General features: G+C 31.9%; 1 protein-coding gene across 1 annotated transcript in view; it reads left to right on the top strand.

Annotated features, from left to right (window-relative positions):
- The window catches only part of LOC105619305 (Down syndrome cell adhesion molecule-like protein Dscam2), a 118,206-nt gene that overhangs the window by 97,345 nt on the left and 2,149 nt on the right, over positions 1-18,712 (top strand). Inside the window, exons 12-27 of the mRNA XM_012200828.1 lie at positions 1,277-1,396; positions 4,433-4,606; positions 4,781-4,931; positions 5,448-5,596; positions 5,725-5,856; positions 6,670-6,970; positions 8,236-8,414; positions 8,526-8,695; positions 8,768-8,906; positions 8,984-9,101; positions 9,733-10,184; positions 10,695-10,876; positions 11,654-12,047; positions 16,767-16,910; positions 17,154-17,339; positions 17,781-17,992. Of these exons, the coding sequence (XP_012056218.1) occupies positions 1,277-1,396; positions 4,433-4,606; positions 4,781-4,931; positions 5,448-5,596; positions 5,725-5,856; positions 6,670-6,970; positions 8,236-8,414; positions 8,526-8,695; positions 8,768-8,906; positions 8,984-9,101; positions 9,733-10,184; positions 10,695-10,876; positions 11,654-12,047; positions 16,767-16,910; positions 17,154-17,339; positions 17,781-17,992 (3,203 nt within the window). The remainder of the gene's footprint in view (positions 1-1,276; positions 1,397-4,432; positions 4,607-4,780; positions 4,932-5,447; positions 5,597-5,724; positions 5,857-6,669; positions 6,971-8,235; positions 8,415-8,525; positions 8,696-8,767; positions 8,907-8,983; positions 9,102-9,732; positions 10,185-10,694; positions 10,877-11,653; positions 12,048-16,766; positions 16,911-17,153; positions 17,340-17,780; positions 17,993-18,712) is intronic.

Below are 18,712 nucleotides of genomic sequence, written 5' to 3'. Positions count from 1 at the left end.
CGCCACCCTCACGAGTTCCGCATCCAAACATTTCCTGCCCTTTGCGTACCTCTTTCCGAGAGTTCTACTTGTTTCACACACGCCACCGTTTGGGCTCGAGTATATTTGTATACTCACGTTACATATGTTATATACATATATATCTATATATCTATCTATCTATCTATATATATATTATATATTGTCGCACGCGATCGATGCGTGGCCGATACTTTGCCGTCTTGTAAAACGTTGGAAACTCCCACTCACAGTATCTCGCTTGTGCAGCGTTTTTTTCACCACAGTAAGAAGTAGAACCTTGCCAAACAATACACCTGATCGTACAAGAACCACCCCTCACTTTGAGACTTTGTTGACAAATCGATGCGCGACGCAAAATCTCGCGCCGGGATCGAGAAACTTTGACGACCAAGCATCCGTCTGTTTTCTTCTTTTTTTTCTTTTTTTGTCTTACGAGCTAAGAGCTATTATACGTACTATTGTCGCGCACTATTATATAGAGATGCCTTCATTTCGTTGTCCTTGTTGGTAGTTCCTAGGAGAATTAACATTGCAGATAATAGATGATCGATTGCCCCTGTCCTTATCACTTTCCTTGTTACCCTGTTGCGGTGTTGAACATAGAGGTGAATTGTCTGCTGCTGCCTGGCGTGCGAATGACACGAGACTTTATATATATATATATCAATTGACACCCGCGAAATACGCCTCGCATCGATTCATGACCCCCCTGATTCTCCACAACTCTGCCCTATCCGCATACTTACCTTCTCATTCTCACTCTATCTTCTCTTATTAGTATCTTTATCAGTTTCTTCATCGCGCGATATATCCGCGAATATATCGCGTGCATATGCGGAAGATTCGAGAAAATGCGAAAAGTCGCGTGGAAATAGAAAACGCGTGCATTCCAAAGAGAGAAGATCAAACGAACAGCGTAGCTTCATGCGCGAGACCATCTCTTTCAGTGCATCTCTTTTTCTCTTTCTCTCTATCACGCGCGTCTTTTTATCAGCTCGTTTGAGATTCGATCTCTTTGACGTGCAGAATCGCGCGTTGCGCATCGAAGCGACATGAGCTCACGATAGCTCTCTTTCGTTTTGCGCCGCGCTTTTCACGGCTCTTTTCTATCTCTTTTACTCTATCTCTTTTTCTCTATCATGAAAACGTACCTGTCTCTAAATCGCTAACGACCAGTAAAGCAAGACGTAATAAATTTTAATTGCTGGCGCACACGTGATGGATCTATGTAAAGCGAATGTCTCTGACGTTACAGTGCCGCCCAGATGGATCGTCGAGCCAACTGACGTAAGCGTCGAAAGGAATCGCCACGTCGCACTGCACTGCCAGGCGCAAGGCGTCCCGACGCCGACGATCGTATGGAAGAAAGCTACCGGTGAGACTATTGCAAATAAAGTGATTTTATTACACAACTATTTCACAAATCTTTACGTTTATTTATGTATCAAAGAAAATTAAGGAGGATGTTAAAAAAAAGGATTTTTTCCCAAAAGATATAAATAAAAAAAGTACTGTTTTTTGTATATTTTTATCTTCTAGATATGATAAAATTATTAAAAAATTCAGCATTTAAGAAACATCTCGAAAATTGAGCTAATAATGTATTTATCGAAATTTTTATATTCTTGTTCAATTTTCGAATTTTCGAGATGTTCTTAAACGCTACACGGAGAGAATTTTCTTTCAAAATTTACCCTGCAAATATGGTAGTTGTGGTACACTACAATATTTTAAAGATTTTTACCATGCACTTTAGTAAAATTGTTCAAACTTATTTTATACTTTATTATAGTTTTATTAATAAAAAACAAGAGAAATTTAAATTAAAATTCTTCGAAATAAACAATGCTGTCCCACGACTGTCATATTTTCAAGATAAATTCTAAGAAAAAATTCTCTCCGTGTATAAATATTTTAATAATTTTATTCAGAAAGTCAAAATTTACAAAAAAATACTATTTCTTTTATTATTATTTACACTTTTTTGACAAAAATTGGCCCGTTTTTAACAATCCTTTATTTCATAATACTATTACGATATAAATAAAAATAATAGGCTCATCCTGTCAAAAATTGTATTAATCTTATTGTAGACTGATAATCATTTGAGGTCATCGATCCCCTTTTATTTTATAAATTGCGCTCGTTCGATGAACCTTGGCTTATAGGATAATTTAATAATATGCTTTATCCGAATTAAGATTAAAAATAAAAATTCAAAATGGTAAATTCAATATGCCAAATAGAATTTAAAAAATAATTTGATTATTATAAAACTTGGTTTTATTTGCAAAGTAACATCAAGTTTCAATTTCGCTTCATTTGAAGCTCATCAGTATTATGTAAAAGTATTAATTTTCAAAGTGGCATTCAAACTCTGATTACAAATTCTCTGACACTAGATCCTCCTTCATAGAAGTTACAATTTTTAAATTCGATATTTTCGAGTTATATTCAAAGGTACTAAGAATCTTCTAAATCAATAATTTCAGATAATCAGATTATTTTTTTGAAACTTAAATTTTAAAATTCTGAAACTGGACTCAAATTCAGAGATCCTCAAAACCTTTTGAACGAGATCTTTCATAAATTACTTTATTAGTGTTTCTCAAAAAATTAATAATTGTCTCTCATAATTACATAATTAAATCAACTTACACATTTTAAATCAATCAACAACATAGTTATTGCAATATTCGCCAATTAGTTTTTTCTATTCAAATAAAACCAATCAATAAAAGCGAAGCAAGTTCGCTAATTTCACTCTTATAGATTATCACGCACAATCAAATAACATGATTGATCATTCAGCAGAATAACGATCATGTAAATTTTTTCCTAGGGCGGAAACGTGAAAAGTGAAAATTTTTAATATAATATGTATATATGTACATTAATGTGTATATACAATATGTATAATGAGGAACAAAAATGAGCTTGTACTTCGATGTAATACATACATAAAAATTTTCACTTTTTCCGCTTTAAAGAAAAAGTTAAGTATTTGATTGTCCGGAAAGTTCGTGCCGACTAACCTATATAATTTAATAAATGTATACTAAAATTTAAATCTTCTGCGTTTCAATTTTCCTTCAACATCGGCACGAATTTTCCGGACAACCCAATACATGATCGCTACCCAGAATTCAGATAAAAAATGCTGACAAGTGAATCCAGTTAGTTCTACAATATACTGAAACAAACCATCGAGAGAAGGAGTTTCAATGCCTCACTCTAATGCAAAATTGGTCTGAACTGTTTTCTTCGTCATGAATTCGTTAATTGGATAATGCTATTTTACTACCATAAGTAAAAAAAAGAAAGACTAATATTGCTTGCTTTCCTTTTCTCCATCGAGCTGCAGTTGTATAATTTAGTATAGAGAAAGCTCTAGTATATTATAGAGCTCACTGAATAAGCCTATGATTCTGGGTCTTACTACTTACTAATATCACATTGTCGGAAATTGAAATCGCGGTATCAAAAAAGAAATATTATGTTAAAATCACAATTTATAGATATGTTAGAAGGAACGATATGGACACAAATGAGAGTATAAGATTTCAAATTATTTATTGCGTAATTTGTTGAAAATATTAAATTTTAATAATATATTTTATAATCTAATATCGGTTCATTACATGTTTGAATTTAAGCCTAATTCTCCTCTCTGGGAATAGTATCGAATAACTGTCTAATATCATGCTATAGTATTGCAATCCAAGTTTATTCCATTTGTTCACGAAGCAGAGAAGTAAATTCCATCTTCATTTTAAAACTGCACGATACAGTGATGACTCTATACAATATACATACTGGAGTGAATCTTCTCTATAAAACTGTATGATAGGCGGCTAAATTGCGACAGCTATGCGACTTAGGAACGTCTGCCTCGCTTCAATATATGCTGAAAGGAGGTAGATATCCATAAATCACATAGTTGTCACTTTCGCACCTTCTCACACATTTCGACCATCCTCACCACACATTTTCATAGGGAAGGCTCAAGTATGTATATAGCTGATACATATCACTCCCTTCGTGAGTTAAAAGTTAATATTTAACGTAGATTTCTTAAACTTCAAGTTTATATACGGTTCCCATGAAAGATAACATTCAGACGACATGCATATCTAATAAAACTTTATAAAAACATCATAAAGACGTCATTTCGGACATACATGTCTAAAAGTTATTTAAAAGACATCATAAGAAGATTTTGTTGACAGTATGTGTTTGGAATACAGTTTCGTCTTAATTAAATGTCTATTTTTTGCCGTTGTAATTTCCGGTAGTGCAGTTATTTATAAAATATCATTTCTTTCTAAGAGTCAAGAAAGCGCGATAAAATTTTTTTCACATAAATTGAGCACCAATCGGCTTGACTTTCTCACGGGGCACTTGTTAACAGGAAGCAAAGCCGGTGATTACGAGGAGTTGCGCGAAAGAACTTACACCAAGATCCTTAGCAACGGCACTTTATTGCTGCAACACGTGAAAGAAGACAGAGAGGGCTTCTATCTGTGCCATGCGAGTAATGGTATTGGAAGCGGTTTAGGCAAAGTCGTGCAATTAAAAGTCAATTGTGAGTAAAGTGCATCACACAATTCATTTTGTAATTAAATATTTCACTCGATATTATATGTATTAATATATATTAACAACACAGAAACGTTCACGTAAAACATTTAATTTGAAATATTAAAATTCTAAATCATTGAACTTACATTTTTTTTTATATTATTTTACGACTGTGTAGCATCTCCATATTTCGCGGCGCCTTCAAGACTTGTTACTGTAAAGAAAGGGGACACGGCGACGTTACACTGCGAAGTACACGGCGATAAGCCGGTTACCGTTACCTGGCTGAAAGGTGGTAAAAGCGAGTTGAATCCCTCGACGAATTACCGGTAAGTCGAGATTAACCATACATATAGAATCATAGAGAAGAATGGACTGACAGCGACGCGCGTGAAAATCGATACGATCATGATGAATTAACTAAAACGGAGCAAAATCTCTGTGCCCGCTGCGATTTTCGTTAGATTATCGTGTCGTTCGATATGGAACGGATGGTTTATAATTGCGAGCCGCACGTTAGTGTCGATAAATCGATCGTGTCGAGCGGAATTTAGCAAATGAGATGCGACGGTATTAATAATGCATTCCGGGCTGATAATAGGGAGCATACGCAAGCACGTGAAACGCATCCACTTGAAAAATTCACGAGAGCCATATATATCCCGGTTAAAAGGGTCAAATATAATCCGTTTATTAACAAGAGAATACTGAAATGCTGTTGTTCAAAGATAGAGTTTGTATCAAAAATATTAGCATACCACTTTTGATGCGACGATACATGAATATTTCATAGTTACGCCCTTTTCACAGAGCTTTAATGAACTTTTATAAATTCATTTATAAAGCGTCGCAGTGAAGCAGGAAGTAACGCCGGACGGTGTCATCGCGCAATTGCAAATCTCATCGGCGGAAGCAGCTGACAGCGGTGCGTACTTTTGTCAAGCGAACAATCTTTACGGGCGCGATCAGCAACTGGTGCAACTCCTCGTGCAAGGTACGGTATGGGTTTATAGGTCAATTCGTCTCGATATAGAATAATTGAATTCCAAATGCAATACTCTTGCGCTATATACACGTATATCGTCACACGAGTGCATTAATATCGAATTTCGTATGTTTTAGAACCGCCTCAACCGCCGAGCGCCCTAGAAACTGCCATGGTGGCTAGTCGCAGCATTAACGTTAAGTGGCAGCATAAATCGCAGGACACTAGCGAGGTCACCAAATATATCCTTCAGTATAAAGAGGGCGAAGGTAAATTGGCAAATATTATTTTACATCAAGTCAATAAAATAAATAAAGAAGAACCAAATATATATCAAAAGTTTTGATTCAAGACTATATCTTGGTGTCTACCATAATAATTCTATGTAAATTTTTGATACACTTTCTTATTATACACGGAATAAATGATTGCTACGACCAAACGTTGCCCATCAATACATTTTTACAAGAACGATTATGATAATCGTAAGACTGGCATCTTAACGATTATGGCTGTAAATAAGATGTGTCCATCTTAAAGTTATCGCAATCAATAAATATATTTATGCGAAAAGTATCATTATTTCTGACTGTGGCAATGTAAACATTTTTTTTTGTATATATATATATATATATAAATTACGCGCCGAATACTGTTGGACTTAAAACGCAATCATAAATTAAAGCTAAAATAACAATATTAAAAATTAATTAAGAGATATAGCCTCGATTATATTTGGTCTTTCTTTACTTATTTCATTTATTCATATAGCAGTCTAATTATTATATTCAACTTATTATTATATTAATCTACTAAAATACATGAAGTTCACTTTTAATTAATAATTGCACTGAAAAAAATGTGTAAAGTGATAAAAGAAGATACAAGAAATAATAAATTATGAGATCAATGAATACAATTTAACTTAATAAATATCTATATTAAGTTCTTTCATAAATTAATCATTTAATAAATTTTTTGAATATTCTCTTATTCCGATTTTCTTCAATAAAAACTTATTGTTTTTCAATTTAACAAATTATATTCAAGAAAAGTTCTAACATTATAAATTAAAATGCTAGGCGGAATATGGCAACAACAAGAGTTTACTGGACCACCCTTACCATATGCGGCATTAATCGACGATTTAAAACCCGCCACGAGATACACCATACGCGTGATAGCGGAAGGTCCAGCAGGCCGATCTGTTCCCTCAGCGGAACTTCTTGTCAGAACCGAACCGCAGAAACCAGCTGGTCCGCCAATGAATCTCGCAGCCAGACCTCTCTCCTCGTCTGAAATTCTCGTCACTTGGTCACCACCTTTAATGGAGCTTCGTCATGGTGACATACAAGGTTTCAATGTCGGTTATAAGGAAACGAGGTATAATTATTACAAAGAAATTAAATCCTAACTGAATATCTATTTAATTCGAAGTAAGTAGTATTATAGCTAATCGTGTAAAATGTAAAACATTTAAATGATAAATTTTGAAGAAATAGGATGATAAAAAAGTTTGTCCTGGTAAAAATTTTTTCTTTGAATTTTTTTATATAAATTTCAAAATTTTTAATTAATTTTATAAAATTTTTTTATAAAATTTCTCGGATTTTTTTATATTAAATTGAAACATTTAAATTGACACTTTTAGAACTATCAAAAAAGTCTATATCGATTTGTTCTAGAATTCTTTATATATATAAATTTTGAAATATTTTAAGATTTTTCGCTAAGAAAAATTTGAAAAAATTTTTAATTTTTTAGAAATTTTAGTTTAAATTTTTTCAGACATTATAAAATGAAAAATTTTAGAGAATTTCAGAATTTACATATATGAAAAATTTTAAGAAAAGATGTAGAATTTCTCAATATTTCTGAAAAATGTCCCGATTTACATAATTTTTAAAAAAACTTTTACTGGAATGGCCACAAAATTTCGTTTATCAAATCATTAAAATGTATATTTACATTATTTACAAAAAAAGAATGAATTCTGAAGTGTTATACCTTTTTAAATAATAATTAACATTCCAAATGGCCATCTTTACCTTCGATACAATGTTTCTAGAAAGCTTCAACGCTGGACGCGCATCTTTCCGAATAAATCTTTCGAGACAGCAAATAGAGCAATCTTTAATTCATCAACTGATGAAAATCTTTTTATGCAACATCTTTTTGATATTTAATAAGATGTAACTATCATTTTTTAAAGACTGTTTTTTTTACATTGTTAAAAATATGTTATTACTATCCAGATAAGCTGACGTTATTTATTATTATTTGAACAGCAAAATGACATCTTTAATTTTATTATGAAAATTTTATTATGAAAATGACGACAAATAAGCTCGCTACCTGAGTATATAATATGATTTGTAAACACAAAACTTCGTTGCTAATTTTTGATCACTATATTATGAAGATAATAATACATGAAAAGATTGATTATAATTAAATGCTTAAATCATGCTCGGCTTTAATTCCTTGTTAATTTTTTGTTGGGGAATAAAATAAATTTGAAATTACACCAATTTCGATATATAATAATAAGATAATAATAAGAAAAAATATAAATAAATTTTTCAATAATTGTGGATAAATTCCTTACCGGAAGATTGAGCAGCATAGTCAGGAGATTGTTATTTCAGCTCAAACAATCCATCGTACAACTTCAGCTCCGTCTCGGGCGATGGAGAGGAAGGAGGCGGAGAGCTTCGACTTACAAATCTCAGGCCATACACCAGATATACACTTGTCGTTCGAGCTTATAATCAGGTGGGGCCAGGACCTTTGTGTGAACCATTGATCACGCAGACCTTGGAAGATGGTGATTATTGAAGTTTTAAGTCTTTCGTTGAAATTCTTTTCTTTTCTCTAAGATAAATTTCTCTAAGATAAATTTCTAAGATAATAATCGTTTGGAAATAACTATTTGTAGTTCCCAACATGCCACCAGAAGATGTGAGGTGCGCGGCACTTTCTTCCCAATCCTTGCAAGTGTCCTGGCAACCCCCGCCCAGCACTCACAGCAATGGTATCATCCAAGGTTATAAATTAAATTACGAACCGATTTTGGCGGACGCGTGGCGAGGCGTGGACGAGATGGAGGTGAATATCCTATCAAATTAATTTATTCTATATGTTTTCCTATCTTAATTAAATAGTTGTTTTCATAATTAGGTTCGTAAAACAAGTGCTCTGACAACGGTTTTAACTGGGCTCAGACGATACACCAATTACACTATCCAGGTTTTGGCTTATACCAGAATTGGCGACGGTGTGCCTTCTGCTACGACTTACTGTCAGACGGAGGAAGACGGTGATTTATTTAATATCTCGGAGTAATCTTTTCCTTTGATAAAGTTTAAAATTTTTTTTTTTGCTTTTTTCATATAGTGCCAGGCAGTCCGGCTGATATTAAAGTCGTCGTGAGTTCACCACAAGCTCTTTTCATCTCATGGCTACCACCGCTTGAGCCAAACGGAGTTATTACGAAATACAATCTTTATACAAGGTAGTAAAAATATATAAGTAAATCAAAATTTGTATTTTATCTTTTGCAAAAAAAACTTCTGGTCTTGCAATTTAAGATATTTTGTATAATTAATTTTCTACACAGTTGAAAAATTTATGTTAAATTTAATTACACATTTCACGTGTTCCAATTAATCTACCTAAATTTTTGTATTTATTTAAACATAAAATGAATATGTTAGGAAGTAACACAAATGTTATGTAAAAAAATTAATACAAAAAATATAATACTGACAGTTTTTAAACAAAATTTGAAAGCATACTTTTCTCCATAAAATTAACATTTATAATATATTAAATTAACACATTTTATTCATTTATTTTATATTTTAGAATATATTATTTTTATATTAATTGTTCACTTACTTACAAATTGTGTTATTTTAACACTAAAACCTGTTAAGTATTAATTTAACATAAAATATTTAAATAATACAATCACATTATTGTTAAATTAAAAATTCAATATAAAAAATATTAATAAGGACCATTTTAAAATAAGTATAAAATGTTTTTTGTCAAATAAGATCTTAAAAAATAAATTTATTGTGCGAATTAAAACCTTTCAAATATATATTTGACAAAGTACAGATAATAAGAACATTCCATAGAGTCGTCGACGGACGAGAGGAGCTCAATCATGGCAAGAAGACATTACCGGCGTCGAGCACGTATTTCGAGGCGACTGATTTGCAGCAACACGTCGAGTATCAATTCTGGGTGACTGGTAGCACACGAATGGGCGAGGGTCAAAGTTCGAGAGTGGCGGCGCAAGTACCGACGAATCGTGTGCCAGCCAGGATCACGTCCTTCGGCGGCCATGTGGTGCGTCCATGGCGGGGTTCAGCAACTTTGGCATGCAACGCGGTCGGAGATCCGACAAGAGACTGGTACAAGAGTACTACGGAACAGATACATACCGATTCCACCAGGAACGTGCAGATTTTAACGACCGGAGAACTCGTGTTGTCAAATCTGCAATCACAGGACAGTGGAAATTATACCTGTCAGGTGGAGAACTCTCAAGGCAGTGACAAGCTGCATTATACCCTCACGGTGCAAGGTAATTATTGCGATAAATTTTCTTTATTTTCATAATTTTAAAAGGCAAGTAGGACTCTTATACAAGAGAATATTGTAATCCTCCATCTATAATCATATTTTTACTCCCTTTGTTCGATCTAATATTTTTTACTGGTTTTTTTTTAAATTCAAAATTAATCTTCGTCTGTATTACATTACTAAGTAGGTTTTTTAATAAGATATTTTAGAAGGGGGAACCGAATTCTGATCTCTTCTTTATTTCGAAGAAATTTGAGAGTGAAATCGCATTTCTGTTAAAAAAAGACCCATATTGCAGACAGAGGATTAACATCAAAATAATTATTGATCCATTTGTTCGTAGCTATTATGATGTATAATAATTGCTGTTACATAATGACGAAGCTGTATAATATTCTGTTAAATAGGTTTTAATAGATAATCGCTAAATCAACTTATATTATATATAGACTCTTTTGCAGAATATTAGTCCAATCTAAAATACACTACAATTTAAAATTTATTATTACAGTTCCACCCAGTGCGCCTGTATTGTATGTAACTAGCTCTACATCGAGCAGCGTGTTATTACATTGGAAATCCGAGCATAACGGCGGAGCACCTTTGACAGGTTACACACTGTATTATCGAACTGCTCATGGTACCCTTGATGAGTTACAACTATCTCGCCATGCCACTAGCCACGAACTAAAGGTATTTTCTTGAGATTAATTTATAATATTATTATATTTATTATATTTATTATATTATTATATTTATTATATTTATAATATTGTTTATAATCAAATATTACTTGTTTCAAACATACAAATTCTAAGATCACAATAAATCCTGCATATAATGCATGCGCAGATATAGAAGTTCGTATTATGCGAGATTAACTGTGAGAATCTATACAAAATTTAGAATATTTTTACTTTAGAGAAATAAAAAGTATTATATCTGATATTATATCGTAATAAGAAATTATTTTTATTTTATCTTAATACAAAAAGAACTTATAAATTTTATTAAATTTATGAAATCATATGATAAAGTCATTATAACGTGGAACGATTGTAAGATTCTATAAAACTTCAATTTAATAAAACTATTAGCAAAATAAATCTATATTAAAAATAATCTTGTTTCAAAAATTTTAAACGGTCGTTGCAATATATTTGAAATTGCGCAAATTATATTAAATTACAGTTTTAAAAAGTAATATTAGATACTTTGCCACATAATAAATAAGTTGAACATTATAAAAATCTGTATAATACACATTATACAAGTCTATTACAAAAAATGCAATACAATAAATTAACATATAGTAATAATTAAAATTATAGCGTAAATTAAAATTAACACGTATTCTGAATAATGAACCATTAATGAAAACCGATTAATGAACCTTTTAACTGAAAAAATTATATGTTGGAGATTTCTGTTAGCCTAGAAACTAAATTGATCGAAATTGTAATTTAACAGGGACTCCTGTGCGGAAACACGTATCAGTTATACCTAACATCGCATAATAAAATCGGTAGCAGTCCATCGTCACCGGTACTCTCAGTTCGAACTCAGGGCCAAGCTCCGGGCATTCCACCGGCGGCTGCCTTCCTTGGCCCAAATTCTACCACTTTAGTGCTGCGATTGCACGTCTGGCCTGATAATGGTTGCCCTATAAAATATTTCGTTATACAGTATAGGCCAATAAATGAATTTCATTGGACTCTGGTGTCGAACAATGTCAAGATGCAACGGCGATTCGTCGTAACTAATTTAACACCTAGCTCGGTCTATCAACTTAAAGTCGAGGCTCACAACGTGGCCGGCAGTAATCAGGCGGAGTTTACGTTTGTAACATTGACAAAGGAAGGTGGTGAGTTTGAATGTAAATCAACTAATGCATGAAAACTTAATTCTTAAACGCTTTTTCTATGTAGCATATCGACTTTTTTTCAATGCTTTTTAACCTAGAAAAATTAAATTTTTTTGCGGAGACAAAAATTGTCATAAAAAATTTGTTTGCGGAAAGTTGTTCAAAATGACGTATTAATGTATTACATAATGTACTAAAAGTTTTGACCACCAGCGGACTTGGAAAACTTTTCAGTTTCAAAAAATTGATCAATAATGCGGTTTTTCAAAAATATCTCAGAAAATATTCATTTCATTGAAATAAAAGTCGTTATCAAAAAGAAAGAAAGTTGAGAAAATTACGAACAATTTCTTTAAGATCGTACGATGAATATTTTTCATGATAGAATTTTTTAAAGAATATTGTATTTTTGATCATTTTGACAATTCAAAACTTTTTCGTAAATATCTCAGATTTGGTTACTTTTATACAAAGTAATTCTTATAAAGATTAAAGATTATTAAAGTCCCTATAAAATCGGTTTTTATTCATCTTCGTACAACCAACAGTTTCTGAGATATATGTCCAAGAAGGGTTTATTTGCATAATTAGTCTAAAAAGAAAATTTTGTTCTTATTTATTTGTACATTACTCGCATCGACAATGTGCGATGATATAAACAAGTAAATTATAAATTCATATTATATAATAACCTCAATAACAATATAATTATTAATAATAATATTTTCTAAAGTAATAAAAATTTAATAATTGTCATACAAAAAAATATTTTGCTATTCCAAAATTATCGCTGTTTTTTGTAATAGAAAATGTTGTATCACACGTAGAATTTATAGCACAATATATTCTAATTTTCTAATACATGCAAGAAAATTTAAGTCTCATAATCAAATATAAATCACTGTTAAATATCACAGTCATTTGATTGAACATTATAGAGAAACTTTTTTGATAAATTTGACAAATAGTTTAAATATACATTCTATCTTTATCATCTATATTAATTAGATATAAAACATACCTAAAATTGCAGTTTTTGCTAATTATTTATTCATTTTAGCTAATTTTTCGTATCTAAATAATTTTAATTATAACTATTTTGGATCAGCCATTTTGAATTTTTTACATTTGACTCTAAAAATCTTAATTTTCAGTATACACAACACAGAATAACAAAACCAATTCTGAAAGTTGCACATTTTTGTCGATCCCTTTTTACTTATTGCTGAATATCTTTTGTACTACGACCTTTTTCTTGCCCAAAAATTTTTGTTTTTCAGTCTTTAAACGATCAATTTAAAAAAAAATTAATTAAAATTGATACATTACAATCCGAGATACAAGCAAAAGAAAATGTCGTGTTATAAATTTCCATTGTGCACAGGGATTTTTTTGAGTTGTGTACTGAGAGTTAATGTTCACATTTTCATGATTATGAGAAGCAAAAAAGATATATACAGATTAATTCAAAATAATCTTTTGTCCTTAAAGAGACATTTTCCTGGCCTATTCTGAGACAATTTTTGCTTTTGTTCGAAAAATTTGTTCGAAATTTAGTTTTTAAGTTATAAAAAGAAATAGCATATCACAAGTCAAGTTAATCGAGTACGGAAAGTAAGCAGAAATAACGCACTTATCGATGCATGAATGTGCTTACGCGTCTGTTAGGGCCTAAGCATAAAGCGATTATAAGAATCCACACAAATTTGCATAGCCGCATAAACATGTGCATAAAAAAAATTATCCAATTAAAAATTATTGCATTTCTCTTATATAGACGCACGTAAAATGTGATTGGATAATTTTCTTTATGCGGCTATGCAAGTTTGTATGGATATACCCTAATTGACAATGAGTCGTGGAACGTGAATTGTGGAACATAAAGGTACATTTTCACATGCTGTTAAAATAAGCAATTGAAGCGAGATTTGTCGCTTATTCCCATGGCTGAAATTTTGTAATTTGTACAGTTTCAACTACAATAATTGTGATACATTAACTATTTCTCTTTATAACTTAAAAACTAAGCTTTGGACAAATATTTATCAAAGGAAAAATCGTCTCAGAATACAGCCAAGTATCTTTAAGGACAAAAGATTATTTGAATTACCCTGTATATCACACTACTTAGGACGTGTTTCACTTAATATTTGCAACACTCGCAAATATCAGAGAGAATCAGAGAACCAAGGGAGAGTGGAGCGGATAGTGATTCTCTTCTCTGATTGGTTCCCAAATGTGCATGTGTGTGTATGTACATACATACAATACACACAATACTAGTGCAGTACAATAGTTTCATCACGCTCCTACTCATTTCAACGATGCACTAAACATGGCGGCTTCTGGCTGAATCCGTTCCATTCTTCCTTGATTCTCTCTGGCAAATATCATTTATCCTTATTGTTTAAATATTTAAATAAGGATGAAACGAAGCTCGCGAACGTTGCGAACATTAAGTGGAACGTACCCATAACTTCTGCGGCATCAGTTAATCATTATCAGAATTAATAGTCTGAATAAGACCATATAATATTTGTTGAAGTTGTATCTCCGAAACTATTGGTTCTAAAAATATAAACCAAACGCCAAATTCAAGACAATATTATCTATTAAGAGGAAACTGTCATTATCCTAACATTTTTTTCTAGATATATCGTTTTTACACAAGTTATGGATCATAATTTTTGGTCAAAAAATCATCGTAGAAAATTCTTCAAGTAATTGTATCTTGCACAAAAATTGACGGAAAGAGAAGAAAAAACCATTTTATAGGAAATTTTGAATGGAGTTCCGAAGGAGTAAATTTATTGTTCGATTTTATTATTGATTAATATACTTCGATTTTATTGTTATACTATTGTATTTTGATATGCTGATTACAAACATAATCATGAAAATTACCGATAAGGTCATTTTAACAGTCATTTACCACGCAATCTGGCTAAGCATCACTACTCAGCATGCTTGTTAGTACGTGCTGTCGTGAAAGATGAATAGGACGTATAATTTCTTTATGATTTTTCACACGAAGCGATTTCCATCCCATCTCCCTCCCCCCCTGCTTAGAGGCGCATGACTTCTACGCAAAGCAACTGTCGGCAATTTTCATTATCATATTCGTAATCAGAGCACTGCATCAAAATACAGTAGTATGTCAATCGATAAGAAAATCAGGGAGTTCACCTCTTCAGAACTCTAAAACCGAAATTTTATAAGCTTTAATTTGGTATATTTTACTTTTACCGTAAGTCTTTTAAAAACTGAGATATTTATATAAAAAATTATATAAAATAATTATATATATATAAATAATATATATATAAATAATTATATAAAAAACGGAGAACACATTTTTTTTCAAAAAATGTTGAAAAAAGGCAAGTTCTATCGATGTTGTTTTTCCAAAAAATTTTGGAGAGTGATACACAACTAGAATCGTATATAAATAAATATAAACTTTGAAAAAAATACGAATATTATATTTTTCTAATTCGATTATATCTGTATTGATAAATAACTCATATTTTAATGTAAATTAAGAGTTTCATCTTTGAAATAATATCTTTAAAACATCAGGAACTATTGATCGTATAGGATTAAAAAGAAAGCAAGCTAATTTCATAAGCTAATTCCATAACCTTTAAAATTGTGTGTGTATGTTTTTTACATATGATAAGTCACAAGCAAGTTATTTGTTAAAATGTATTATTTTGAGAAAAATTTACTTATATCTCGGCAACTATTCATCATACGAAGTTCAATAAAAAATAATTTTGTAAGGAATTTAAAAACCTTTCGATTTTATTACGTAAGAGTAGCCGAATCTGAACTATTTACATAAAATGTTAAAAAATAATAATAATCTTGTTCAAAAATAAAAAGAAACATTCTTAAATTATATCTCCGAAATTATTAATCGTACAAGGATGAATAAAAAACATTTTGTAGGAAATTGCAGTAACTTTCAATTTTATAAGAAGTTTATAAGAAGCTTGTATTTTGTACGTAAAAAGCAATCAGATCTGAAATATTTACGAAAAAATGTGAAAAATCGTTTCATTTTCGAAATGACCAAAAAATACAACATTTTTTAAGAAATTCTATCACGAAAAATATTGATCATATGGCCCTAAAAAAAATTAATTGCTTGTAATTTTAACTTTCTTTCTGATAGTGACCTTTATTTTGATAAAATAAATATTTTCCGAAATATTTCTGAAAAATCGCATTTTTTATCAATTTTTTGAAGCTAGAAAGTTTTCCAAGTCCGCTGGCGATCAGAATTATTCCAGTATGTTGTATAATACGTTATTTCAAATAACTTCCCGCAAATTAATAAATTAATTAATAAATTCTTTATGGCAAATAAATTTTCTTCCAAAAAATAATTTTCCTGAACTATTTTCCATTAATTTTACATTAATTATAATTTTTTTTATTAATAAAGATACATACACATTTATTAAGTACCGTTATACTCTTTAATGTTAGACGTTTTAATTGAAAAAAACTTTGTACAATATGTTCTTTTATAAAAATTATAAGCAACCAAATTAGGTTGCCATACACCAGTGTTATTCCTTAGAGGCGTTTAAAGATTAATATAACGCAACTTTCATCGGAAGATAATGATGATTGAAGATGCGTCCGCATCATCCGATGAAACTAAATTGAAAAGTTTATATCCAAAAGCACTGTGTTCCTGTAACTTTGCAGAAACACCGCCGCCAGGATTGTCGAAACGCGGGATGACATCAGTCATGCCGTTTTACGCGGATATTAAAGTGATACTGCCATTGCTAGTGGCTACTGTTGCCTTGGTCGCCGCAGCAGTGATCGTTGCCTTTCGCTGGAAAAATAGTGAGTTCAGTTTAATGAAATTCAATATACAATTACATATTGCCTCTCAGATTTTTCTCGTAAAATTATCTTTATTTTATATTTAAACATTGTGTTATAAATTTGTTAAATAAATATTATAATTTTACATTTAAATAGTTATTTTAGTAGAAGTTTCTTTCACTTCAATTATTTTTATATATCTTTTGATATTTAAATAAATATTTAATTTGTGTAGTAAAGAAGGACTAATGTGTTTATCAGGATACTTGGGAGGTCAAATGCAACGGCCAATGAAAGAGTCGCAAGAGAATCAACAGAATGCGGAGACACAGCGAGAACGTTATTATGCCACGATTCATAAGGTGGCATTACAACAAGCGGCAAATACGGGTACAGGGCCCGACAAGATTCCAGGTGAACCTTTGTTACGATATGGACAACTACCAGGTTTGGTACTATAATTACTGTTGCGCAGGTACGAGTCGGCTTTAGCGCCGCTCAACAGTAAAACAAGACTGCTTAAAGAAATAAATTTTAATAAAATTTTATTTAAAATTTTTTTATCTTAAACTTAAAAATTTTTTTTTAATTTCGTTAAAAAAATTTCTTTTGTAATTTTTTAAAAGTGTCTATCACATTACTCGTTTTTAAAGCATAGAATTAATTAATTTAAATTGAAAAAAATCTCTTTAATATTCTTCAATCAGTCTTAAAAATGAAAAATAATCACAAATTAGTGTCTTAGTGTAGTAAGAAATAATACCAAATTGAAAGATAAAACAATTTTGTGCGTTTTCATTCGTGAATATGAGATCGAAACGGATGAACAACTGAGACAGTTAGCCTGACGCGATTTGAAAGGTAGGCAATGCCTGTGATGGGTTACAGAGACAGCGGAGGACATTTCGCCGTACGCTACGTTCCAGCTTTCGGAGGGTGGCGGGGGAAGCCTGGCAGGATTGGGCGCATTGGGCGGACTGGGAGGCGCGGCGGAAGCCACAGCGGCCGGTCTCCACCCGAACAACACTCTTCTACACAGCTTCATGTATCACGAGCACGCCATGACCGAAGGGTGTGCGAGCCCTCCACCGGCGGCGACGGTATACGCCTCTTCCTTTCACTAGAATTTTATTTATTACTTGGTTCAGTTTTGAAATTCATTGTACAAATGTCATTATACATGCGTTTGTGGAATATGGAATATTATATGTATACATTTACATATATATATTAGGTGTACAACTTTGCTTCCGCCGTTTTCCTATAGATGGCTTTAGTGGTAAATGGTGGTCGAAATAAATAGATCATAGACGTCATACAATAAACTTGGGCATCTGTCAATATAACCCCATAGAAACATTAGTCGATTTGTGTCTGCATCATAAAGTTATTCTCGATTGAAAATGTCAGTTTACGAGCCAAATTCTCGTCATTTGCGGGAGGTTTTAATTTTTTGCTTCAATATGAAGAAATCTGCGGCTGAGGCTCATCGAATGCTCTCAAATATTTATGATGAGGCTGCTATTAGTGAAAGAACGTGTCGTGAATGGTTTCAACGCTTCAAGAACGGTGATTTTGACGTCCAAGATCATTTGGTGGGACCAGCTCGACATAGTGTATGAACTATTAAAACTGATTGAAACAATCACAGGCGATCGGTATCGAACGTAATTGATGCGTTTGAGCCGAGCATTGAAAGACAAACGGCCGCAATACAACGAGAGACACGATAAAGTGATTTTGCAGCATGACAATGCTCGACCCCATGTTGCGAAAGTGGTCAAAACATACTTGGAAACGTTGAAATGGGAAGTCCTACC

This window comes from Atta cephalotes (genome assembly GCF_000143395.1).
Source record: "Atta cephalotes unplaced genomic scaffold scaffold00020, whole genome shotgun sequence".
Lineage (NCBI taxonomy): Eukaryota > Metazoa > Arthropoda > Insecta > Hymenoptera > Formicidae > Atta > Atta cephalotes.
This window is presented reverse-complemented; position numbering and strand designations above follow the sequence as displayed.